General features: G+C 31.6%; 2 protein-coding genes and 2 long non-coding RNA genes across 5 annotated transcripts; all 4 read left to right on the forward strand.

Annotated features, from left to right (window-relative positions):
* The first annotated feature begins 452 nt into the window (after positions 1-452).
* LOC107934330 (uncharacterized) lies at positions 453-2,826 on the forward strand. The gene is made up of 2 exons (XM_016866734.2): positions 453-885; positions 990-2,826. Exon 2 carries the CDS (start codon positions 1,034-1,036, stop codon positions 2,489-2,491), a length of 1,458 nt encoding a protein of 485 aa, XP_016722223.1. The 5' UTR covers positions 453-885; positions 990-1,033; the 3' UTR covers positions 2,492-2,826.
* Positions 2,827-3,874: 1,048 nt separating this feature from the next.
* On the forward strand, positions 3,875-5,617 carry LOC107934341 (uncharacterized). Its single transcript, XR_001693872.2, has 3 exons — positions 3,875-4,323; positions 4,532-4,623; positions 5,337-5,617. It is a non-coding gene; the product is annotated as an uncharacterized lncRNA (long non-coding RNA).
* A 10,172-nt stretch (positions 5,618-15,789) lies between these two features.
* Positions 15,790-16,441, forward strand: LOC121216289 (uncharacterized). The gene is made up of 2 exons (XR_005912400.1): positions 15,790-15,970; positions 16,047-16,441. It is a non-coding gene; the product is annotated as an uncharacterized lncRNA (long non-coding RNA).
* A 3,764-nt stretch (positions 16,442-20,205) lies between these two features.
* LOC107934336 (probable galacturonosyltransferase 13) lies at positions 20,206-26,545 on the forward strand. 2 transcript variants are annotated; one of them, XM_041091853.1, is made up of 6 exons: positions 20,206-21,156; positions 22,406-22,461; positions 22,570-22,728; positions 24,268-24,858; positions 24,926-25,228; positions 25,508-26,545. In XM_041091853.1, exons 1-6 carry the CDS (start codon positions 20,946-20,948, stop codon positions 25,790-25,792), a joined length of 1,605 nt encoding a protein of 534 aa, XP_040947787.1. In that variant the 5' UTR covers positions 20,206-20,945; the 3' UTR covers positions 25,793-26,545. The 2 variants fall into 2 exon arrangements, with proteins under 2 accessions (XP_040947787.1, XP_040947788.1); XM_041091854.1 differs by having other exon boundaries at positions 20,249-21,156; positions 22,573-22,728.
* Positions 26,546-27,113: the final 568 nt, after the last annotated feature.

The raw sequence follows: 27,113 nt of genomic DNA on the forward strand, positions 1-27,113 counted from the left end.
TCTAAATCATCCTCATCTTCGAAAGATATTATGAACAAGTTCTGCCCTGCAACAAGGATCTCAAACTTCTTTTTTGTTTTCCAGATGCTTCTCAATTGTGCTTTCAGACTGTTCGGATTGTAGGTTTTCCTCATCCAAACAGAGCAGATCAGTGTCGGATTTTCAGATGGAACTACTAATGAACTTTTCACCGTTAGTTGGATCAACTCTTCTTCGAGGAGGGCTAACTCATTCTCATCTTCCATATCCCCGAAGTCACCACTCGTCTTCTTCCCAACCATAGTATCCACTATTTCTTCGGGAGACTTAAGAGAGCACTCTTGACTTCTCTTCTTAAGTTTCATCTTAATATAGTAGAATTTATATATATATATATTTGTATTATATTCATGCTTAAAATATTTTACTTTTAAATAAATTTTGATCCTTTAATAATTTTTATTATATAAAATTTAAGATATTATTATATTTTAATTATTTTTTTGTAAGATTTATTATCACGTCTAATATATTTATTTATTTTCAATTATACCAAGATAAATTCCATTTGTACTTAGAAAAGAGAATAGGGCAGTGCCCAACCCTGTTAGCTTTTTGTAACTTTGCTTGACATGCAAGGATTTCAAGATGCAAATCTCTTTCACCGTTTTCATTTCTCAAAGTCTCTTATTCTTCCTTACTTCCCATCTGCTTAACCCAACCTCTCTTTCACTTTACTTTGACCTTAAACATGTTCGCTTGTACTTCATTCTACCAATAAATAAAAAAGAGTCAAAACGCACTTTTGTTTTTCATTGAGGGTTCTTTAGACACTTAGATCTCGTTTTTACACTTTTAACTTCGATCAGGTTAACTAAACAAGCAATGGGTTCTTCTTTAGTTGGTGTAAGTTGTAAGATTTTCCATCTTTTCCCACTAAAAGAACCTTCTTTTTGATCTGGGTCTTACTCTGTTTTTTTTCTTATGTTCTCTGGGTTTCTTGGTTTTAGCTGTGTGCATTGAAGAACAAGTAATCTGAAGTGAGTTTGTTTCAATGGAAAAGAAGTGTGGCAAAAGAAAGGCAAAGGAGAAGATGGGTTTTCAAGGTTATGGTTTGAGGGATAACCCTAAGAAATCTTGGAAATCTTTGGGCCTTAATGGTGACGACGACAATGCTGCTACCAGCTCAACCCTTGAGTTTCAGTGCAAAGCTTGTGGCAGACAATTTGAGTCAATGAAAGCTTTGTTCGGTCACATGAGGCATCATTCTGCAAGAGAAAGGAAAGAAGTTAACTGTCAAGAATGTGGCAGAAAGTTTAAGTCCTTGAAGGCTCTCACTGCTCACATGAGATTGCACCCTTTGAAGAGCGTAACAGTGAAGAGAAAGAGATCGAAAAGATCGAGGTATAATAGTGCTCCGAATTCTTCACTTTCTAGCTTGAATGAATCTTCTGGTTTAGTTGAAATTGATCAAGATGTTGAGGATGCTGCCTTGTGCTTGATAATGATGTCTAGGGGTGTAAAGAATTGGACTGAGTTCAATTGTTTTTGGGAGTCTTGTGATAATAATGATTTTGAGATCAAATCTTTTCATCAAAATAAAGAGATTTTGCAGACTAGTTTTGGTTATGGGGATGAGCTTGATTCTTATGCTTCTGGTTCTATGAATGTTTTCCATGAGAAGAACATAAGTGAATGTAAAGAATTGGATTCTGGGATTTTGTCTGCAAAGGAAAAGAATGCTGAATCTGGATTTGAATTGTATGACACTGAGATTAAGGGAACACTTTCTGGTGAAATAATGAACTTGAAGTCTATTGAAGCGGAACCAAGGCAGGATTTGATGGAAGGACTGGATTTAACTGGTTTAGGATCCACAAAATTTAGTTCTAGCAAAGATGCCATGTTCGATGCTTGCGATTCGGGACCAGCTGATGATGCTTCCAACAAGCTGATAAGTATTCCATTGAATTCTGAAGTATTTGATGATTCCCTGAGAAAGAACAAATACAGATGCAGGATCTGCAACAAGACCTTCAAATCTCACCAGGCCCTTGGAGGTCATCAAACAATCCACAGAAAGAGTAATACCTATGCCGAGCCGGTCGAGGATCACGAGAAAACTACCCACATTAGCAGTTCTCCTGAAATTGAGGCTGGATGCAAGCTTGTGAAGGTTGAGTATGTTGAGCATTCAGTGGACCAGGAAATGAATGAGGTGACTAGTTCTGAAACAAGGGTGTACAAGGTGCACAAGTGCCTAATCTGCTTAAAGGTTTTCGGATCAGGTCAGGCTTTGGGTGGTCACAAGAGGTCTCACATCTCGAGAGACCCCGGAACTGGTGACAAACAGCCTGCAAAGCAGCTAGACCTTTCTAACATCTCTGATGTTATTGATCTTAACCTCCCAGTTATGCACAATGAAGAGGCTAATGGTGACACCAGACTCAAGTTGTGCCGGCTTGGAACTGACTGCAAGAATGAGGCTCTACTGAGCCTAGTTGCTAACTGATGAAAGGCGATGCCAAAACCATTACTAGTGGCTTTTCTTGTGGTTTCCAATGGTAACTCACTTCTAGGTTGCTTCTTTCAACTGATATTTGACATGGCAAAGTTCCATTGATGCTTTTCCTTGGGAGTTTTGATACTGTAATACGATTGTTTTTTTTCATAGTTTTCATATACCTATATTAGGACTTGATTAGCAATAACATTGCTCAATATATCTTGATTGAATGTTGTTATATTTTTGGTTTTTCATTCTTTTGTTTCATACGTTTGTAGCAAATCTCAGTAGCCTGATGAATGTACAGAATATGAAATGAAAGAAATTTTACTTGATAGTCATTTTATATACTATTTTGTTTGATGAGATTGATATACATACACAAATACTTAAATGTTAAAATGTGGATCTGTTGATGACCACGGATGCCTAGAACTTGGTTTAGACCATGTGCATGGCCTGCAGGATTACCTAACAAAATGTGGTTTCCTTGTGGCTTTATTTATTGGATTTTTCCTAACACGTCAAAGGTTAGTTAATATACTATTTATAATAATGATACACCATATTAAATACTGTAATTGATAACTTTATATTCTTTTATTCTTTTTTTTTTTTTTAAGATCAAATAAAACCAGCCAAGCAGGGAGAGCAAAGATAGAAGCTTCACTCAACACTTAATTTAGCTATTCAACCCGCAACCTTAAGGAAACCGGCTACTCCAATTCTGTTCCACAATATAAAAATCTTGGGTTTTAATAACCAAATGATTTTGAATAATGATTTATACGAAACTTTGGTTGCTTCTCTTGTCCCACTTCATATTCGCATAGCAGTTAAAACAACAATAGTCAAAGTTTTTGGTGTCGACATATTTGACTTTTTTATGACTATGAATATTGTTAAGCAGCAAATGGGTAACTAGGGATGTTTGAGATGAGATTACTTAGATTATCATTCATTCGAATGACTTGAAGAAGAAGTAAAGAAGTTTGAGATGATTGAGTATCATGTTCATTTTATCTCTTGGAAGAGGAAGTTGATTTATGAAGATTTTTATTTAAATATTATTCGAGATAGCTCATGTAATAAATTCCACATTTAAAAGAGTTTAAAGCCTTAACAAAGTGAAGTGAAATTTTTGACTTGAATTAGAAGTTCTACTTATTTGTGAATGAGTTGATCAAGATTTACTTCTAAGTAGGATTGAATGTGTTGAAGGCTACTGACCTATCCTAATTCAAGTTGGAGATAAACAGTTGGGTGCGCTTTATGTTGTAGTTCACAAAATCTCAATTACATAATGCAAGGTTAATAGAGAAATAAATTTTCCGAACCGAATTTAGTACCGGAAATCCTAATTCATGAGTTGAGAATTTATTGTCGGGCTCTTAGTAGATAGTGAGTTTTTGTTTGGCCATGGATTGAATCGAAAGAGAAGAGAGATTGAGAAATTGAGTTTTAAAGACTGATTTGTAAAAAGAACTAAAGTTAGAAGCATTCATTTGGGTAATTTACAATAAGTAAAAAAATTCCCTTTTCCCTTAAATTCTTTTACCATGCTTTTCCCTTAATTTTTGAACGTGAGAAGTCTGGTGCTTATTTTTCTTGCCCACGTCGTTCACTGTTCATGAGAGCGCCAGTATTGTTTGAGGATTTTAGCCAAAATTATTATTGAAAATTCAACTTTCTTGTAGCAAACTCCACAAACTTTTACACATATCCATTGATTTTGATCAAAATCCTTAGCTTTTCAATCACCAAAAACAAAACCCAAAATCTCCCATATCCCAAATTCTGAAAATTAGTAGAGGAAGTGGAAAAGTTCCTTGTCGACGGTAAGTTTTTAAGTTTCATGTGTATTTTGATTGATATTCGAAATGAAATTCGGTTAAGTTTGGAGAGTTTCAGTAATGGACAGCGAGTATCGAATTAGTGTAGCATAGTTCGCAACTTCGTTGCTTGTCAGGTGTTCGAATTAATGTTTATTATGATTGATTTTTGAATATTATTGCTAAAATCGTGTATCAAATATTCGTTTTGAAGCAAATAAGATTGTCAAGTCATCAAAAGCGAAGGGCTAGGCGGTCATATGCGACAAGTAATCGTTTCTAAGCACCCAGTGTTTAGGAAACTCGGTTTGTGATTCTCTGCATTTAGAATTTACCTTGTGTTGTGTTAGTTTAGTTTAATTGCTTATTTTGAATGTAACTGCTAAATTGCTCAATGATAATTGAAACACCCAATAAATTTATTAGGAATTTGTCTGATATGGTCAACATTAGTCAACATACCGTAGAGTGTAGTGACCTCATTATTGTTATTATGTATCGTAAGGACAGCTTTGAGCGTCCAAGAGTATTGATATTGTTGTGCCTCACGCATCCAGTATTCGATTAACATTATTAAGTCATGTTCATTGTGCGTAGGAGTATTGTCTTTATAGGTGTTGGCGTCATTACTTATTGATTGATTGTGGTAGTAGGAGTATTGTCTTTGTAGGTGTTTGCCTCATTACTTATTGATTGATTGTGGTAGTTCAGTTGGACACTCATGTGTTCAAACATTTCTCCTACTAGAGTTATTTGAGCGAGATAACTAATCGAATTGATTTAATGATCGTACTAATAATAATGTTATTGAACTCATTGAAATTATTTCATCAAACGTTACATTGGTACTTCTAGCATGGTAAAACTTGATATTGAAATTGTTCTATTGATATTTCCCTACTATGGACAAGATTAGCAAAACTTCATATTTATATACTTGTAATTAGTGAATCTTTATATTGCTTGAATAATTATTCAGTGTTTTCGCTTAGCTCATTGGTTGTTTGTTCCGTGCGCAGGTCAAAGGTAGTGTGAAGGAAGCCTATGGCATCAACTCTTCCAAAGTCTCCACACTGTCACTTTTATTCGTAATGAAACTCTTATTTTTCAATTTTTTGAATGAACTTTTGTAAGGACATGTACCTAGCACATTTAAAGTTTATTTCGTTGGTATAGTTGTGGCAAATGACTTTGAACTAAATTTTAGGAATGTTGTTGAGATATAGTTTTGTAAAACCTATACCTTATCCTTGAAATATAACAATTTAAGTTAGTAAATTGAAAAAATCCTTGGTAAAACTAAGGTAGATGATGTAGGTAAGTGAGGTCGAACCTTCAGAAATCAAGTGTGTCAATGCTTTCTATCCTTCATTCACATCTTAGCAAAAATTTTGATTTACCACTTCACCTCTCTCTTGGTAAATCTAATCCACCAAGCTTAACATGTTGCCCTTACTCATCCTATTTAAAGTACTAACTATGTTGAGATCCTCATCATGGGCATGGTAGAGTATTCATGAGGGATTGAACTACTTAAAGAATGTCTTGAGTGGAATATGGGAAATGGTTAGAACATAAGAATTTGGCACGATTAATGGTTCCAAAGTTGCCTTTGTGCTATATCACCTTTGTTCCCACTCTTATTGATGGGAGACCAATGATAGTTAAAGATCTTATTGATGCAGACATAAAATTTAAGAATGGAACTCTATTTGTTGAAGTATGTCCAAAGACCAATTATATGATGATTGTAATAACATACTTGTTTACCTAGTTTATTACTAAAGGCATTGTCATTGTTGTTTTTAATATGTATTTATGTGTTAAATTAAATTGTATAATGATAAAGTCAAAAGAATGATATGATCATTCTTAAATGTTTTTAGTCGAGTATTATTGTGAACTTGGACAATAATAATGCATTAAGACTAATATTTTCTTGATTGATGACAAATATTGTTATATATATGTGATATCAAATCAACACATAAATATATGTTAGAGAACAAACATTGGACTGACTCACCATGAGAATGCTTTTTGGATTATTATGTAATAGTTCCAACATTTCTCATGGTTAAACACCATCTATAAATGGTGAGTTGTATGCTTTGACATCGTAGTCTCAACATCATGAGTCATATGTTTTGACATAGTTAAATGACATTTGTAAATGGTTGTACTATAAGATTGATGTTGGGTATGCCACAATTTGTGTAGTGGGATGTGAGTGATCAAGATAAGATTTTTCCTTTCTACATAATGAGAGCAATATATTTGGCCTCATGATTGAGTGAAGCTAGAAATGCATTGTAACACCTGTAACCTGTATTTGTCGCTGAAATAGGGTTACAGAGCATTACCAAATAAACGTAACATAAATCGTTCATTTCAAAACATTATAATAAACATACCATAATCCAACATTAAACATGCATATCGTCCTTTATTCAAGCCCTCGAGGCCTTAAAATCACTTTAGAAACGATTCGAAACTAGATCGGAAACATTTGAAAAATTTAGGAAAAAGTTAGAAAAATTCAACTGTATGGTTCACACGGTCGTGTGGCCAGGCCCATGTGACTCACACAGCTGAGACACACGCCTGTGTCTTAGACCGTGTAACTCTCGAAATAGGGACACACGGCCGTATCCTAGCCCGTGTTCGTGCCCGTATAACACTTTAACTTAGGTCACACGACCAAGTCACATGCTCGTGTAACTCTCGAAATGGCCTTACACGCCTGTGTGTCAGGCCGTATGCTAGCTAACTTATTCCCTAAGCACTCAACAGATGACACACGGCCGTGTCGCCCAGTCGTGTGTCTCACATGGCTAAGTCACATGCCCGTTGTTGACACCATTTTTTGATAAAACGGGGTCGACTTGGATTTTGAAAAAAGAATGAAAACGGGAGTCGCCACCAATCCTTTTTTTGATGAGGTGTGATCGGGTCACCTCAAAAAGTGGTTGTTTTTAATAAATGATTTAATTTTATGAAAACAACGATTTTGGTCTACGAAATTCAGAAAAAAGGGTTCGGGAGTCGGTTACGCACGAGGAAGGATTGGCACCCTCGACACGCCCAAAATTGGTACCTTAGTTGATTATTTAATGTCTTTATGTCGAAAATTAAAAACTCGAAAAGAATTTAAAAATAAGATCCTTCTTTATATTGCGTTATTTTTTTAAAAAATTACTTGGATAAGTCAAAATGAAAAACGCCTTATTATCTCGAATTAACAAGATGTCACATCCAGTAAGTTAGGACACGACACCTTGTATTTTTTGAGAGTAAGCTTTCCTTTTATTTTTTTTATTTAAACCTCATTTATTTTAATTTTAAAAGGATATTCGATTACTTAAAATCAACGAGAAAAATCGAATCTCAGTAAGTTAGGGCACGATTTTCTCGAATTTTCTAAATACGGAATATTGCCTTTACTTTCGAAAAATCCTCATATCGAGAAAACCACGTGTCATATCCAATGCGTTAGGACACAACATATTGAAATCCCGATAATGAGTTTTTATTTATGTTTTTTATTAAAGAGCATTCTCGAGCATTTAGATTCAACAGAAAATTAGAACCCAGCACGTTAGGGCCCAATTTTCTCGAAGATCCCAAGTATCGGGTATTGCTTTTGTTTCCAAAATTTTCCTTTTTTACGAATTCGGGTAAAAATTGATGTGACGGAATATCAATTACGATAATGCGAGTAAAAATAATACGAGCGAAGATAACAAAAATAAATATATAAAAAATCAATTATATACAATAACAAGTAAATAAACAAAATAAAAAAAAACTAAAACATTTTTAAAAAAAAAATAATAATGGACACATAAATAAATAGATAAACATAAAGTAAAACAATAATAATAATAAAGAAATGAATAAAATTATAAAAGTTTTAAAAATGCATGTATGAATTTTAAAAGATTTAAAATACAAAAAAAAAAAACTATGTAGGTATATATATATAATGAAAATATGTATGTCTATACATATATATATGTGTATGTACAAGAATTATAAAATATGAAAACATAATTACATATATATAAATAACATGCGCATGTATGTATATATATTACATAAAGACAAAAAATATAAATATGTATATTATAAAAATAAAATAACGTAAGTATGTACATACATTTATAAGTATATGAATTAAAATATGTAAATATATAAGTATATATATGCCTGTAGAAAATATGAAATATAAAAAATATATACTTAAAATAAATAAAGAATATGTACATGTATATATATAAATTATAATAAAATATTAGAATAAAAATGAAATAAAAATATTAAATATGAAAATATATATATATGTATACACGTACATAATAAAAATATATACTAATACATAATAATAATAATAGTAATACTAATAATACTAATAATATAAAAATAACAAGGATATTTAATAAAGATATAAAGATAAACGAAAAAAGGACTAAAATTGAATTAAAAACAAAGTTGTGGGGCAAATGTGAAAGGAAATAAAGAGAAATGGGCTTATTTGAGCGCGCACAAAACATAGGGGGACCGAAACAACAATTATTCCATTCCATTAAAACACAGCACATTAGCGGGGACTAAATCGAAAAGCACGAGAAATTATGGGGCCAAATTGGAAACAAGAAAAATGACTTAATTGCAAAACCTTGAAAAAGCGGAAGGACTGCGCGCATAAATATCCCATTCAAACGAAAACACGCGGATCCTCTAGCGGGTCGGGTCGGATGGGTCGGGCAATGGTCAAAACGACGTCGTTTTGAGGCTTAAGAGTAGCCCCCAAAACGACGTCGTTTTGGGGGCTATATAAAGGCCTAAAATAGCCAAAAAAATCATTTGGGAGAGGGAAAGAAAAAAAGAAGAGAGAGAGGGAAGAGAGAAGGGAGAGAGAAGGGAGGGGGAAAGGGGAATCCGGCCAGGGGGCCGGTCACCGGACGGCCACCGGAGGCTCGCCGGCGCCGGCGCCGGCCACCGCACGCGGTGGCCGGAAAAGGTAAAAAATATTTTTTTTCTTTTTTTTTTTGCTTAATAATGCATATATTTTTATGTTTTAATATTTTTAGTATTTTTATGTAGAAAATAAACTCAAAACAGTAAAGAAAAAAAAAAGAGTCACCTTAGGTTTTAGATTTGATTCTCCGATTTGGTGTTAGAGCCCCTGATAGTATATATATTTTCGAATGGTTCTTGTATTGAATCTGTTAATATTGAAAGAAAATCTTTTGTTTTCATCTCAAAAAATAAAAAAAATCCCCACTGGTTGATGAGATTTTCGGTTTTTATAACCGATTACAAATGTTTATTTTCTATTTGTTTATTTCTACTTGGCTTCTTGCAGGTGGCCATGGCCGACAGTGGCATGGTGGTGTTCGGCGCAAGTGGGCAAGTGGGCAAGTTGGGGGTAGGTGGCTAGGGTTAGTGGGATTAGGGTTTCTGAATGCTGAGTTTAGGTTAATGGGCTGGGGTAGTTGGGCTTCGGGTTTATTGGGTTGCTATTTGTATTTTCTGGACAATGGGCCCAGCAAATTTGGGCTTCTACACCCGTGTGTCTGGCCGTGTGGACTTAAATGTACCTTAAACAACAAGTTTACCATTTCCTCCTTGCTTGGGCATCAAACAACTCAAAAATCAATCATTTAACCTATTCGAAATATGATCAAACATACTTCAAACATGTCAAAACAATCATCTTAGGTGCCTAACCAATGTACGCTCATTGATACCGCATTTATATCATCAAAACCTATCAACAATGCATCATTCAAATCAAAGTTTAAAACATACCAAAATCACTCAATTAGCCTATCTTATAACTACCTAAACATCAAGCTTAAATTCACATACCCCTAACAAGCCTTGGTTCCAAAATAATATGCTAATTTATGGCTTCAAACACAAACACATATTATATACTCAAGCTAACATTATACTTATAACTCTGTTTACAATCCATTCACAAAATTACCATCAACTAGGAGATCCTAAGTACATGCCATCACAAAAGGTAAACATCACCACATTTGAGATCGGAATCGTTGTTAGATGCTGAGTCGGCGATCAAAAGAGAAGTACCTAACCTGCGTACGGAAAACAAAATCGCACACTGAGTAAAAATCAATGATATTTCTATAATCTAAACAATTAAAAATATAATGATACATAAATGCTCAAATTGAATTATACAATCACACTATTGTCTAAGCTTACAATTACAATATATATCATCATTTCAAATTCATGCATATCATTACATCGTTTTATACTATACTCAATCTTTACATGTTTTCATACTCAATTGTTTATAATAAATACCTCAATTCACATCATTTGCTATATAAATAGCTTTTCACATATCAATTCACATTTTTTTATACAATTGCATTATCCATTCCATATTCAATTCATGAGTACAAAACTCATATATTTCATTTGATCACAAGATATTCCATTTTTTATGTTTCAAGTCACTATCTCATTGCCATTTCACATACCATGCCATTTCAATATCAATTATAAAACTTTATTATTTAATTACCCCTATTAACACAACTCGGATTCGGACGAATCTACGGATCTAACCAACACACCAGTTTGGCACCCAGTGCCTCATCGGATAAGTCTGAAGTAATAACTGTGCCCAACGCTATATAAATTGACACCCAGTGTCTCATCGGTTAAACCGAAGCAAATTGGCACACAATGGCTCATTGACTTGAAGACGAAGAAAATCCTTGAACTCTTCCTATCGTATGACATTCCATCTATATCCGACTTAGCCCAAAATAGTTAATAGGATTCCATGTCATTTACAAATACATCCAGTATCCAATTCTCATATAAGCACATTATCAGATATACACATACATTCAATTCAATCTTTATAAACTCAATAATTTCATATCATACCAATTCAATCCATATTCAATTGGCTATGAATTCAATTCAATTATAAAGCACAATAGTTCTCACCTCCAATGCTTATCATATGCAATAAATCAAAATGCAATAATTTACGACTTAGTTCGGATTATAGAAACACAAACCATAGATTTCGAGCTATTCGACGTCGATTTTATCGTTCTCTTTTTTAGTCAAGGATTCCGGTACGACGTTAGCTACGGAATTAAAACAATTAAAATATATCAATACAACACAATTCACTTTCACATTGAATATTTCAATTTTACTCAATGTTTGCTTAAATTTCAATTTAGTCCTTAAACTGAGACTAATTTTTAATCTTCACATTAGATTCTATATTTTCATACTCATTTCATTTCAAACTAAATTTAGCTCCCTATTTTCAATTATACCCTTAAATTTTGAATTTTTCACAATTTATTCCTTATACTTAAAATCAAGAATTAACTATTTAGTCCTTTTTCACTTTATACATTGAAATCTATCATTTTAATCCCTAATAGTTGAAATATTCAACAATATTAACATCCAAAATTTTAAACAATACTAAAAATTACAACACAGGTCGGCTAGCCCTAAGTACCAAGATTCCAAAAATATAAAATTACAAGAAAAGAGACTAAATTGAGTAATCAATTAATGTTGAAAAGTTTGAAACCCTTAGGTTTGCCTTCGCACTCTTCTCTTCTTTCTTTTATTTTCTAATTTGTTTTGCATGTTCTCATTCATTTCCACTATCTTTTATTATTTCTTTTTATTTTTATTACAACATATATGTATTATATAATACATATATACATACTTTTAACTATTATAATATATATATAATAAGTTTACATATATGTTATATATATTTCATTAATGCCGTCCACTAAATAGAGCAAATGTATATTTGCTACTTTAGGCCAATAAATTTTAATTTATATTTCAACTTTTACCTTATACGAAATTTAGTCCTTATATTTTAATAACTCTTAATTCATACAAATTAATTTAACTGAAATCCAACTATAGGATTGTTACATACATGACCATCCTCAAAAGAATTGATATGATCATACTCATTTATTTATCTTAGTCTACTACGGAATCAATAAATAAGAGATCCGACTATACAAGTATAATTGTTTCATGACTTGTATTCAATTTTAATATCAAAGGCAAAGGGATATGTTGCATAATATTATCACAGAAGGTTATGTCAAACCATGATTTCTTGCAACTTGGGTAGCAATAATGTATTGCTAGATGTCATTCACTGCTTGTAGCATTGGAATTGTTTTAATGTTATTTTCAATATTATAGGATCCTATAGGGTCGCACCATATGGTAGAAGCGATTAGAATCCAAAGAAAGTTAGGATAATATTTAACTATTCACACAGGTTGAGTTAATTATAGAAATATTTTTATGATTAATTTAATTTGACAAAATTAAATATTAAACATGATATATGTACACACTTGATGTACACACATAAAGGATACAGTTAAAATAATATATGAATTAGATTTTATATAAATTTTAACTAGGAATAATTTTATCAAAAGTATTAAATAATTTGGTCAAAGATATGTTTTGAGTAATTATGGAAACTGATAATGTAACAGCTCAATTTTCAGTGGTGTCGAAAATAGTGGTTCGAGGCCACTAAATCTGACGAGTAAGTTCGTAAATATTATTATTTAATATTTACGAGTCAAATGTGATTTTTAAAAAAAATTACATTCCCGGGACTCCGTTCCGATAAATTGGACTTGTAAATATTTTTAGTAAATATTTTTAATAAATATTTAGGAAGCTAGTTGTGTAGTTAATTAGGTTTTGATTAGGTGAGTTTGACTTAATTAAGGTTAATTAGATAAAAGGACTAAATTAAATTGATTGTGAAAGTTTAATTATGAAATAGAAAAAATTAAGGGACTAAATTAATAAATAAACAAAAAATGTGACACTTGTGTGGTAATAATAAAACACATGTGTAATAAAATATATACATACATTTGTAATAATATGTATAATTTTCTTATTATTTAAGTATAAGATATTTTAGATTAAATTATTATTATATTTATAAAACAAATAGAAAGAAGGAAAGAAACATAAAGCTTAAAACGAAACAGAGAAGGAAAGAAGGAAAGAAAGAAAAGGGAAAAAAATTAGGGTTTTGAAGTTCCAAGCTCAATTGATAAGTTAATTTAGTTCCTATTCTTGTAATTTTTGAGTTTTTGGAGTTCTAGAACAAAATATGTCATGATTTATGATCAAATTTTGAAAGATAGTAGATTTTTAGACATGAGTTATGTTGAATTAATTGATAAATTAGGGGTTAAATTGATTGAATTTTAAGTTAGGAGTTAGTAAAGGATTGATTTGTAAAATAAATCATAAGTTTTGAATAGTAGGGACTAAATTGAGAGGATTTTAAAATTTGGGATTTATGGTGAAATTAGAGAGTTAAATTAGTTTAAAGTGGGAATGGAACGAAAATATGAAATTAGTTTTGAGAATAAAAGTTAGTCTCGGTTCAGGGACTAAATTGGAATTTAGGTAAATATTGAGTAAAAATTGAAATATTTAATGTGAGATTGACTAGTGTTGTATTGATGATTTTTAATTGTTTTAATTCCGTAGCTAGTGTTGTACTGGAATTTTTGACTAAAAAGGGGAAAAATATAGTTGACGTCGAATAGCTCGAAATTCCTAGTTTGTATTTCTATAATCCGAATCTAATTATTAATTATTGTATTTTAATTAAATGTTATGGTAAGTGATTGAGGTGAGAATTATTGTGTTTTACAATTGAAATTGATTGTTTTGGTATGTGATGAAATTATATTGGTTGAATTGAATTAGAATATATATTATGAATATATATATGTGTGTAAATGTGAAATTGTGAAATTGTTCAAATATGATAATTGGATTATTTTTTATATATATAAAATTCAGTTTTAATGCCCAAGTAGATGGAATTTAGAACTACTGGGATATTAGTGGCATGCCATTAAGGAACTTTAGCGTGCTCTCTGATTATTAGCTCGTTGGTGCTCTCTGATTACTAGCATGATAGTGCTCTCCATTTAGCACATCTGTGCTCTCTTTTTAGCACATCTGTGCTCTCTTTTTAGCACTTTAGTGCTCTCTGTTCATTAGTGCATAATAATGCACCTCTGTATTTGTTTCGTATATCCGGTGTATTCTATAAAATCTACTTTGGGCTAAGAATGTGAGATAGTAAACTGAAAATAGAATGTGAAATATGTTGTAAATACATGGAATACACGAGTTATATATTCATAAATTGATTGTGGAATGGATAGTACCATTGTTTAAATGATACGTGAATAAATTATGGAAATTTATTATATATAGCAAGTGATGACAATTGAGTATTGCATGATTTTAAATGTTCAATTGTGCTTAACATTTTATTATACATATTTTATTGTTTTATTTTTTTAAAAAAATTCAGATTATAGAAATACCACTGAGTTTTTACTCAGCGTACGGTTTTGTTTTCCATACGCAGGTTAAGTACTTAAGTTTGATCGCTGATTCAACATCTAACAACGATCCCGAACTCAAATATGGTGATGCTTATTTCTTTGTGTCGGTATGTACCTAGAGTGTCTAAATATTAGTTATTTTGTGGTTTGATTGTAAATAAAGTTATAAGATCTATTTTGGAGAGTTTATAATTTGGATTAAAATTATGCTTTGATGATTTGTTTTGATGATATAAAATGTTTGAGATTTCTGTCTGTTTGATCTGTAAACTCCGATAATGCTCTGTAACCCAGTTCCGGCTACGGATACGAGTTGGGGGTGTTACAGGTAACCTTATGGTAAGGATATCACATTTTTATGGAAGATCTTTTAAATTTCTCTGTGGAAAGATTTTATTCAATATGAGATTTTGAATAAAAGGAAGAGGTTATCTCAATTATTGGTTTGCTTGAAATATCATTTTAATTAGTAAAAAGTTTTCGTGTTTTCTCTCTGAAAAGTTTGAAAAGTGTTATGATCATTCTTCTACCGGATGGATCACATAGAGGTTAAGACATTTTTGTTGTAGCTGAGGTTTTTCGTATTGATGGTGATTTCAAATCCATACTAATGTTGCTTTCTTTTCAAATTGTTTTAAGGTATTTTTTTTAATTTTTTTCAATCGGGTTCATTCCTCGTACATAGCTCCATAGATTGTGATTGTTGGAGGTTTTTTTTTTTTTCCGTGGTGCCACAGGGCATACCAATGTTCCAACACTATTGCACTTATGGTTCAACCATAATGAGCACAAAGCCATAGAAAAAAATACCAATTGATTCTCTTGAGATACGTGATAAAATTATTTAGCATTTCTTCAAGAGATAGATCCTACAATACTCAATCCGAATACCATTTGCTTTCTTCTTGCTTCCTCCCTTCTCCAACTTTAAGTGGTTCCGGTCATAACAGCACATTTTCCTATAATAGATGGAAACATTTAAGGGATTCATATGGTTCCAAAGATTAAAAACTTTCTATGAAGAGAATGCCAAAATGAAATGGCTACTAAAGAAAATATTTGCATGAGATGTGGCGAGGAAATGGAATTTATCAAAAATGTTCTCGTTTTCTATCTTTTTGTTAGGGCTATAAGGGGAGCATCAAGGTTCAACTATAAATCTCGAGGGAAAGGATTCCTAGGTTTCAAATCTTGTAAGAACTATATTGTGACTTTTTCCCTTTCTTTTGGATTTTTCTATTAAAAAGTCTTATCAATATTATTTACTAGACTTTCTGGAAGGCTTGAAGTTGTCTTGTTTTTGAGGATTTGATATTGACCTGGTCTCGATGTGGAATCACTTGCTTCATGATTTCATTTACCTTGATGACCTTGCGGATATAGTTACGGGTTCCTCTCTAGTTGTATGATCTCTAGCTCAATGGCAAAAGCTATTGGTTTCAATTCTTAGTGCTTTCTTTTACCTTGCCTCTGGTATGTTTGGCACTTGTGTTTTCTGTTGTGACCATGTTGGTTGTTTGATCATTGGGGTCTTCAACCTTGTCCCCGCAACTGCTACCAAGGTTCAAGCAACATGCTTCTTAGTTAAGGATTATGGATGATCATGTATTATTTTAAGTTTGATTGACATAGCCTAATCACTCATCTCAACTCAACTTGATTGATATCGTTCTTATGGGATTAAACATGATATTCCATGTTCTTTAAGCTATTCCACATGCTTTTTTTCTTTTTGTTGGTTGAAAGTTAATGAAGTGTTGTTGATTAGGTAACTACAAACTCTAAACTTGGTCGTAGCGGGGGAATTTAGATTGTGGGGCCAACTATTTTTAAAAATTAAAAAATTTATAGAAGCCATATAAACTAATGCATAATATTACTCGTAGATAAATCAATGTATTTGGTTAAATGTAAAACTATTACAAAACTATTAAAAATAATAACTAAAAGAAATGTACATCAAATAAATTTGAATAATGTGTATTTCATTTTTAATTGTCCACGATGTTTTTTTGATATGTTAAAATCGTTGAATTATCATCTCTTTGTCAATGTAGTTAAAAATATCTTTTTCAACATATGTAATCGAACAATTTTTCATCCATTTATCTTCAATTCAATTACTCAAATGATATTTCATAATTTTCATTGCAAAAAAAAAAAAAATCTTTCCCAACTTGTTATATCAACTTACAAAATCAACGTAAGCTAACATTTAGAGCAAATAAATCTAAACATTTCTTTTAGAAAATATTCTACTCCACTTTTAGACTTTCTTATAAAATATTTTTTCATTCCTATTAAACATTTAGAATAAATAAAACTAAGCTTTAAACCCAAGTTTTCATGAAGCCAACATTTAGTAATATGTTACGAGGATGCAATGTGTTAATTTTCAAATACAAGATCCTCAATAATCACACTAGCAACAACTATTTCTGAACAAAAATGTTAAATTTCTAATCTATATTCAAGAAATTCAAGAGTATAAATACAATCAGTCCTAATTTTTTCAATGATTTGTATTAAACAACCTCTAAAAATTACTACTTAGTCAAGATATTAAAGATCTCGTACAAAATCAATATCCCAAACTCTTCAATAAATACAAAACTAAATCTTACATAATAAAAAAAAATCCCAATCTATCACAAGAAAAAAACAATCCTAACTTTCTAAGGTTAGCCGCAATTCTAACTTTTTAGAGATTAATCAATAAATCTCGAAAAGAATAAGAAGAAAAAGAATTGTTATCAAATTAGGGAGATTCACATAAAAGGATCGAAAGATTGATTAATTATATTGTAAAAATTCTAAAGAATATGTGTGAAATATAAAAAATTAAAAAAATTAAAAAATATTTTTACGATTTAGTAATGGATAGAGATTTCCATATTTTTAAGGTTTTATAAAATAATTCATTTTCAAATTTTTTTGATTAATTTTTTAATTATATAATACTTTTAAAAATATAGATTATTTTATTTTATTTTTATGTGAGGAATTGACCCTACAATGTTTATGTGTCTCCACATGCCCCACCATCTCTACTTTCTTACTCTGTTTTGGAGCTTTCTTTTCGATTAAGTGTTTGATAATTCAAATGCCTTAAAGTGATCTTAAACCCAGTTTACGACTTTTTAGCTTTATTTTCTTGTCAAATTCAAACCTAAAGCAATGTTGGGGGCTTTGCATTATATGTTTTGTTCAATAATGGACAGAAGGGTACGTGGGTTGAGTTTAGGTATAATATTAATATATTTTATGATTATTTAAGTTCGGTCCGATTTGAAATATGAGTTTAAAGTTTTGTCCAAATCCATCCATATTTATAAAATGTTAACTCAAATTCATTTTAGATCCACCCATTTTATTTTTAATTTAATATTTAATGATTTTATATATTTTTTATTCATTAAAATTTTATATTTAATTATCTTAACATTTTTAATGTTTACATTATAGTAGATTATATATATTATTATATATTTGATTTTTATGTATTGTAAATTACATAATATATAAAAAATAACATAACATAAAACATTACAAATTTAAAAGCCGTTTGGGTTTTGAATGTTCAATCTTGAGCCTAACTTATATTTTAAACAAATCTATTTTTTTTGCCCAAATCTAATTTTCAAGCCTAATATTTTTGTCCAAACCTTCCCAAATTTCAAACAGACCTTCAAGCTCGGATGAATAACCTAGCCCATGAACAGATTTTACTTTTATAAAATTTAAAACATTTATATTTTTATATTTTTGTTGTCATGTTTTAATATTATTAGGTCCAGATGATAACTAAGACATTAAAGATTAGATAAAATCTTGTTTTTGATACATCAGTCATTAAAAAAAAAAGGGTAATATATTAAATATTTATTTATTATTCCATAAGCGGATTTAAAAAATTGGCATATGTCTCTTATTTTAAACATTTACTTTTTCATATTTTATTATATTTCTAAAAGACATTTGTCAATGACTCTTGCTTGTAGTGTCTAAAACTTCCATTTTTATACTATTAAATGAGATAATTTCTCATCATATATATCACTTTCCTTATTCATCTAATTATTTTTCTCAATTTTCTTTTATTATTATTAATTATTAATAATTATTATTATTACATTCAACATTTAACAACCAAAACATCTGTCATTATTTATCATAAATCATAATTTAGTTCATGACAAATAATGGACCAATCCGAACAAATATTATGGCCAAGATTATTACGATGTTTTTATACCAAACTTATACCATGATAAAGACATATTTATTACTTTAAGCAATGGCATAAAGATTAGATATAAAATTTATATTATTTTAATAATTCAATTATTGAATTTATCAATATATTTGTATTTGTTATGCATGTTAATTTTTGAGTCGATCCGATATCTCTATCATATTAATCTAAAATGTTGTCTATATATATTATATATATTTAACAGTTCATAAAACTACTAAAAAAAATTAATTTATACTAAACCTGACGTGCATTATCTACATGAATGGAGTATAAAATATGATTGTTAATATATTAATAATGTGTAAAATTATATTATATATATTAATTAAAAATGTTTAAAAATTGGATGAAGTTGAATTACAATTTGATCCTTGCTCGACTCTGTCCAAAAATCCACTTAACTATTTTAAAAATATATAATTTTATATTAATATTTATATATATATCAATTTTTTTAAATGTTTAATTTAAATTTTAGCTAGATTTTGATTTTTAGAAAAATAAACCTCTTATGAATAAATAAAAGAAGAAGAAGAAGGTATGACATGATTCAATAGTAAAAAAGGGTATAAAAAGAAACATTAATATAATATTTTTCTTTCATCAAAATTGGTAAAATTCTACAACTTATTACAAACTTTTCACTTCCGCAATCATTTGAGTCACATTCACAAAAGTTAAAAATATCCAACAAAGGTTAGTTTTTTTTTTTGTTATTTTTCACTTTTCATATTGATATTTTATAGTTTAATTTGTGAGATATGATCAAAAACAAAAATCCATTGAGCCTGATTCTATTGGTATGAGTATTGTTCTTAACGTACGAGGATGTTTATGGGTTGAGGAGAGACTATGAATATTTTTAACTATTAAATCTATTTTTAATATAAGTGTAAATAAAATGTTATAATTAAATGTATATAAAATGTTATAATTAAATCTAGACTAAACTTAATATAAATCTCCCTACTTAAAGTTTAAAAATATAAATATTACGAAAAGGAAATACTATTTTTATAATTATGAAGAGATTAAAAAAAACTCAAAAAGTTTATTTTTGTTGACGTGAAATTAAGAAGATAACATCCACAAATAAAGTAAATGCTTGCCCATAAACTTAGGAAAAAACATCTAAATATAGGTTTAAAGATCATCCCTTTGCTTAGCCTTGGTTTGCTTCCTCTCCCTATCTCTCTCTCAAAGGTCAAAATCTCCCACCTTCGTCTCTCTCTCTAAGCCCACACGTTATTGACTCATCAAAATCAAAGTTATCATTTTTATTGTTTTTCTTTTTGTTAATTATTCTCATGTCTTTAAAAATTATAATTAAATTAATATATTTATAAAAGAAGAAAGTAAATTAGATGAGCTGATCCACCGGCACCAATGAGAGAGCTTGATTAGAACAGAAAAAGAAAGAGAAAAAAAACCCCATTTTTTCAACACAATTTAAAACAAAAAGGACCCAGGTTCCCATTGTTTTCCTCTTTTTTTTTTTTCCCTTCTATTTTTTTTCTTGATCTATGTGAGAGCTTCAATGACCATTACCCAGATCTCAAACAACCCCAAGTTTAATGCTTTGATTTAAAAAAAAATCAAGAAAAGGGGGAAAATCAAGAGGAAAAAAAAACCCAAAATTTTTGTGGGTGTTAAAAAATTCAATGCAGTGAAGGTCTTTGTAAAAAGGACCAACTGAAAAACAAAGAAGGAAACCCAGATCAAGAAATTAAAGATTGAATCAGGGAAAGAAGAGGAAGGCGTTGGATCTGATGGTGGTGGGAGTGGGATTGGGTGCAGATCCGAGCAGCGAGGGATATTGTGGAGGAGCGGGATTTGATAACAAGAACAAGGGTGGCGTGTTTTGGGGGACAGTGGAGTTGTTTAGGTGTGGTGGGGCTGCATAGACAAGGATGCAGCTTCACGTCTCGCCTAGCATGAGAAGTTTAACGATATCAAGCAACAATGGGTTTATTGACTTGATGAAGATCAAGGTGGCAGCTAGACACATTTCATATAGGACCCTTTTCCATACCATTCTAATCCTCGCTTTCTTATTGCCTTTCGTCTTCATTCTTACTGCTATTGTTACCCTTGAAGGTGTCAACAAGTGTTCCTCATTTGGTATGCACTCTTTAATTTTTTATGATTTTTTTGTTCTCTTTTTATTGTTTTCTGATAGATCTTTATTGGATTTGATGTGAGGTTATTTTCTATATGCGGGTGGCAGCTGATTTGATGTAGGTTTTCTGTAGTTATTGACATTTGATGTTAGTTTTGTTTATCTGTTAGTCTTTTCTTGAAATCTTAGTTATCCTGATTCGGACTCTGTTCATGTTTATTTGGTTATGCATTTGATTTTGATTGATATTATGAGGCATTGGATAATATTTGGATTTATCATAATCTGATTTGGGTGTTGATGGAGCTAATTGGATAATATTTGGTTATTTTATTATCTTCATATGATGTTCGTTTCCTTTATATACTTCCCTTTTTTTTTTTTCTTGGAACCTTAGTTTCTCCTGATTCTGATTTGGTCATGCATTTGATTTGCTGTGGGAGGTACTTTTGATTTTATTTCATTTGGTTGATGTGATGATGCTCCGTTTTTTTAGATTCCTGTTGATCTGATTTGGTTTCAGGACTGAGTTCATTGGTTAATACGGCTTGTTTTGCATTATAGATGGACTTGGATTTGTGGTTGTAATGTGGCATGATTGGTTTGCTACCTAAATCTCTTTGTAATGCGTGTTGATGGTAAATTCTGTTCATCTTGCTGGAATTGAAAAAGTTATTTGCAGTTGTATAAGATCCAAGGATAACAAAAAATGGATTTGTCAATTTGTTTCTTTGACCTAATGTTGCTGGTTGAATCTGAATCTCGTTACTGCAGTTCAATTTTTAAGCAATAAATGCTTAGGTTGTCAAATTAATTGAACTAGCTAGATAAATTTTTTGTTGCTCCTCGTCTCTGTTTACATAAAAAAATTTCCACTTTCTGATGTGGAATTGCACAACTTGGAACCAGATCTTTCTGTTTTCAAAAGTTTATTTATGCATGTAATCTAATGGTTTTGAGCACTTACTTTCCTGATGGAAATACCATGGGAATCGAATGGAACCAGTAAACCCAAATTCTTAATTGATGCTTGAGATTTATTGCGTGTAATCGTAGTTCTTGATCATGTTCATTTATTCTTCTGGTACATTTCAACGTTTGTATCGATAAATTTGACTACATTAAGTTATGAACTAGGTCTGTTCTTCATGTTGCATTCCAAGTTAGGTAACTAGATTGGTATATTCTTTTATTGTTTCATAATGCTGTCATCAGGTCCATGACTTTTATTATTTGTTCTACCATTCCCAGATTGTTTAGGTAGGCGGTTAGGACCGAGGCTTCTTGGTAGAGTTGATGATTCAGGGGTAAATATCCTTTCTCTCCATTCTGGAACCAATTTTCCTATTTTTCTTGTGGTCAACAATTTATTTATGATTTTTAAATTGAGTTGGTCTTTTATGATGATGGTGCAGCAGAGACTAGTTAAGGACTTTTATAAGATCATCAATCAAGTAAACGCCGAGGAAATCCCAGATGGTATAAAGCTTCCAGATTCATTTAATCAACTTGTTTCTAAAATGAAGAATAATCAATATGATGCAAAGACCTTCGCTCTCATGTTAAGAGCAATGGTACAATCATGTTACATTACTTTTTAATTTACTTTATTGCTTCTTTTTTTTTTTTGTTAACATGATTGAAGGTTGATATTTAATTCATTTCATTACATAATTAATATATTAGACCCCTTGGGTTGATTTTTGAATAGGTTTTGAAACATTTTCTTCTCACTACTATATTAGATTTAGACCTAGAAGTTCCTAGGTTAAATGCTTGTTTTAATTGTGCGGTTTCATTGACCTTTGGCTGTATATTATGGAAGTGGGCATAACTCAGATGGTATTTTGCATTTTGGGTATTTTGGGCTTCGAGAACAAACGGGATCACCACTGACACTCTGAAAAATGAACTAAAGAAGATTACGGGCTTCAGCTTCTAGATGACACATAATCATATGGTTATCAAGTTTTAGTTTTTGGACGTCTAAAGCGTTACAAACAAGCTCTTCAGTTTGTCTATGAAAAGCATGCTCGTGTTTGCCAACTTTTGCTGTTATAATGGACTTGGAGATAACTTCTTTTTTTGGTACATAACTTGGATGCAATCAAAATTCAGAGACAGAAATGCTATTAGGAGTGTCAAATTTCCAAGTTGTTAATTTGTTAATGTCTATAATATGATCTGTTTAGATCTATTATCTTACCCTCCCTCATTCTCTTCCCCTTGTCTCCTTTTTCTCTCCATTTTGTCTTTTTAATGAAGCCTTAAACCCAAGTTTTTTGGGAAGAGATCAAATCAATTATTGAAGCCAAAAGAATGTAGTTGTTTCAAGCACGATCTTTGAATTTCTACTTTGGTTCAATATTATTTATATAATTCATGAGCACGACAAGTTCTATAAGTTGCAACCGAGAAGGAACAAAAGCAAAATTCTTGAAGTTTGTGAATGTCCATAGCATCTTTATACGATTATTTGTGGTGATGTTAATAATTATAGGGAAGAAGAAACCTAAAGAGTCTAGCTTCTTTGAGCAAAATTGGTGAAAGCTAGGGACATTAATCATTTCACGTCTGTAGAATGCTTATCTTTTGCTTAACTGATACTAGGTACTAACCTATTCCTGGCCTTCAATGGATATATGAAGTGCAGTCTGGTTGACATTATGCATGCATGATCTGTTTGCAAGGCTTCAACTGCACTAAAATCATCCTGTTGGATATGGATAAGTTTTAGTGCTAGTGACATTAAAGCCTCATGCTGGTGGCCTTAGGAAAACTAAAGGCTGGGGCTGTATAAGATTTCAAGTTTTTCGAAGAATATATCAGGCTGCATTGTGCCTAGAATAAGTTGATCATCTTTGTGCCAAGATGTCTTTTTCGTACCTGCTACTGGCTTATATTTTATTTTTTATCTGTTGTAGCTCCGACTCTAATTTTGTTTCTTTTTTAATGAAATTTCTTATTTACTTTTTTGGGTATATTTGCATCTTGATAAATGTAAGGAAGTGATCAGAAATACAAATATCCATATACAGTCGGTATGAATTCTAGTTTTCTCAAAATTTGCAAAGTTTGGTGAACTTCCTATTTAATTTGGCTTTTCTGTGCAGATGGAGAAACTCGAAAGAGAAATTAGGGAATCTAAATTTTCTGAGCTGATGAACAAACACTTTGCTGCAAGTTCCATTCCGAAAGGCTTGTACTGTCTTTCTCTGCGTTTAACTGATGAATATTCTTCCAATGCTCATGCACGCAGACAACTGCCTTCTCCTGAGCTCCTCCCTGTGCTTTCCAACAACTCTTACCACCACTTCGTCCTGTCAACGGACAACATATTGGCTGCATCGGTAGTTGTCAATTCTGCTGTTCAGTCATCTCTGAGACCTGAAAAGATCGTCTTCCATATCATCACAGATAAGAAGACATATGCTGGTATGCACGCCTGGTTCGCACTAAACCCTGTATCCCCTGCAATAGTTGAAGTGAAAGGGGTTCACCAGTTTGATTGGTTAACAAGAGAGAATGTTCCCGTGCTTGAAGCTGTAGAGAACCATCATGGCATTCGAAATTATTATCATGGCAATCATCTTGCCGGGGCAAATCTCTCCAATACTACTCCTCGAACATTCGCTTCGAAATTGCAGGCTAGAAGTCCAAAGTACATATCTTTACTCAACCATCTTCGGATATATTTACCAGAGGTAATTTCTTTTACACACACTGTCTTTCCTCCCAAAATATGCTTTCTGATTGTGGGTTTTTGATCAGCTTTTTCCAAACCTTGACAAAGTGGTCTTTCTAGACGACGACATTGTAATTCAGCGTGATTTATCTCCTCTTTGGGAGATTGACTTATGGGGAAAGGTTAATGGAGCTGTTGAAACTTGTAAAGGTGAGGATGAGTGGGTGATGTCCAAACATTTCAGAAACTACTTCAATTTTTCCCATCCCCTTATAGCTAAGCATTTGGATCCTGATGAATGTGCATGGGCTTATGGGATGAATATATTTGATCTCCGCACTTGGAGAAAGACGAATATAAGAGAAACATATCATTATTGGCTGAAAGAGGTAACTTATTGGCAACTCACGTTCCTGACTGTTTGCTTAATTTTACCGTATGTTTGTTCGAAATTGAATATCATCACTGTCACCCTTCCTTTACGTTTACTGATCTTATATTGGGATGGGCTTCATTTTTTCTATATTTTGTGCAAGGGCAGTATTTCTGTACAAGAAATCCCATTTTGGTCGGAATTATTATTATTATTATTATTATTATTATTATTTTGGTTGGCAAAAAGAGTTTATTTCACTCATTTACTTTGATTATTGGTTTCTTTGTGGCAGAACCTGAAGTCGAACCTAACAATGTGGAAGCTTGGAACTCTGCCACCTGCTTTAATTGCATTTAAAGGCCACATTCATCCGATTGACCCATCATGGCATATGCTTGGCTTGGGCTACCAGTCTAAGACCAATATCGAGAAAGCGAAAAGAGCTGCAGTTATTCATTACAACGGCCAATCGAAACCATGGCTGCAGATTGGCTTCGAGCATCTTCGGCCATTTTGGACCAAGTATGTAAACTACTCCAATGATTTTGTTAGGAACTGCCACATTTTGGAATTGTAGTTAACGGGGTTAGAGGAGTTAGAAGGGAAGATATAATAGACTCAGAAGAGACACTACCAAGTCTGAGTGTTTTATTGCAGCCTGAAAATTATATCAAGATCTATTTCAGAAAGGTAAGGGGGGGGGAGGGGGGTGAAAAATTGGGCCAAAGAGGGCAACAATTTTGAGGATTGGATTTACTGTCATCACTCAAAAAACGCTTAGCCGGAAAGGACCTGCATTTCTAGCACGACCTTGAAAATTCTTTCTTTTTCAGTTTGTAACATAGCAATCGATCAATGTTTATTTTTTTTGTGTGGGAAAAGGATACACGTATTGCTCTTCCTGCAAGGGGGTTCTTGGCTTATATTGCTTGTGTTCGGAATAAGGTGCGAAAATACACGAGACTCAGATGTGTTCCCCATTGATGTCGCCGGTGTAGGACGACAATGAATGGCTTGAGCAGTTCATTTGGAAAGGCTCCCACATCAAACCCAGACTGTTCCTTTCATTTTTCCTTCCATTTTCTTTATATAAAAAAAAGAAAAAAAAATCTGTTGGTTTCATTTTTGTTAGTTCCCCATATATTTTTTTCTTTTCTTGAATTTGAAATATTTTTGTTGAAATTTAGAACATAGATTATGGAGATTGCTTTGTTACAGCTCCCATGAATTGGGGACCTGTTCTTAGGGTATATTATAATATATCTCAGTATTTGTTATGTACACTTGACGAAAAACATTTAAAAGATTTGCAGAAATATTCTTTTTTCCATTTCCCTTCTGTATGGAGATGGCTGTGGATCCTCTACTCATTTGTTTAATTTATTTGTCAAATAAATCCATCGTTACATCTTTCCTTTTGTAATAATATCTCTTGTGAATCAAAGAATCAAGAACTTCGTGTTCGTGGAAAGGTTTGGTATTTTTTGGAATTTGATTACAAGAAAACCAAATTAGAATATTGTGAAAGATTCCTTGTGTCTTTATTTTCCCTGAAAATTAGGAAAATTTTGGCAAAAAGACCTTTCAGTTTCTAATTTTAGTGAATTAGTCCTCAGAGTAATTTTGAAATCTCAGGGTTCATGATTTCTTTCAATTATACGTAATATAATAATAAATTTAGCTTTCAATATTTATATAATTTATTATTTCCACTTTAACTTTAAAATGTTTAACAAATTCAGCATCAACATTTGCATGTTTACATAAATGTTGCGGGATACATTTTTTAAATTAAGACCAAATTGATTAAAGATGTAAATTTTGAAAACTAAATTTATTATTATACTAATCAAAATCATATACATTATCCTTATATCTAATTTTTTTAGAGACCGATT

Source organism: Gossypium hirsutum, chromosome D04 (genome assembly GCF_007990345.1).
Source record: "Gossypium hirsutum isolate 1008001.06 chromosome D04, Gossypium_hirsutum_v2.1, whole genome shotgun sequence".
NCBI classification, from domain to species: Eukaryota; Viridiplantae; Streptophyta; class Magnoliopsida; order Malvales; family Malvaceae; genus Gossypium; species Gossypium hirsutum.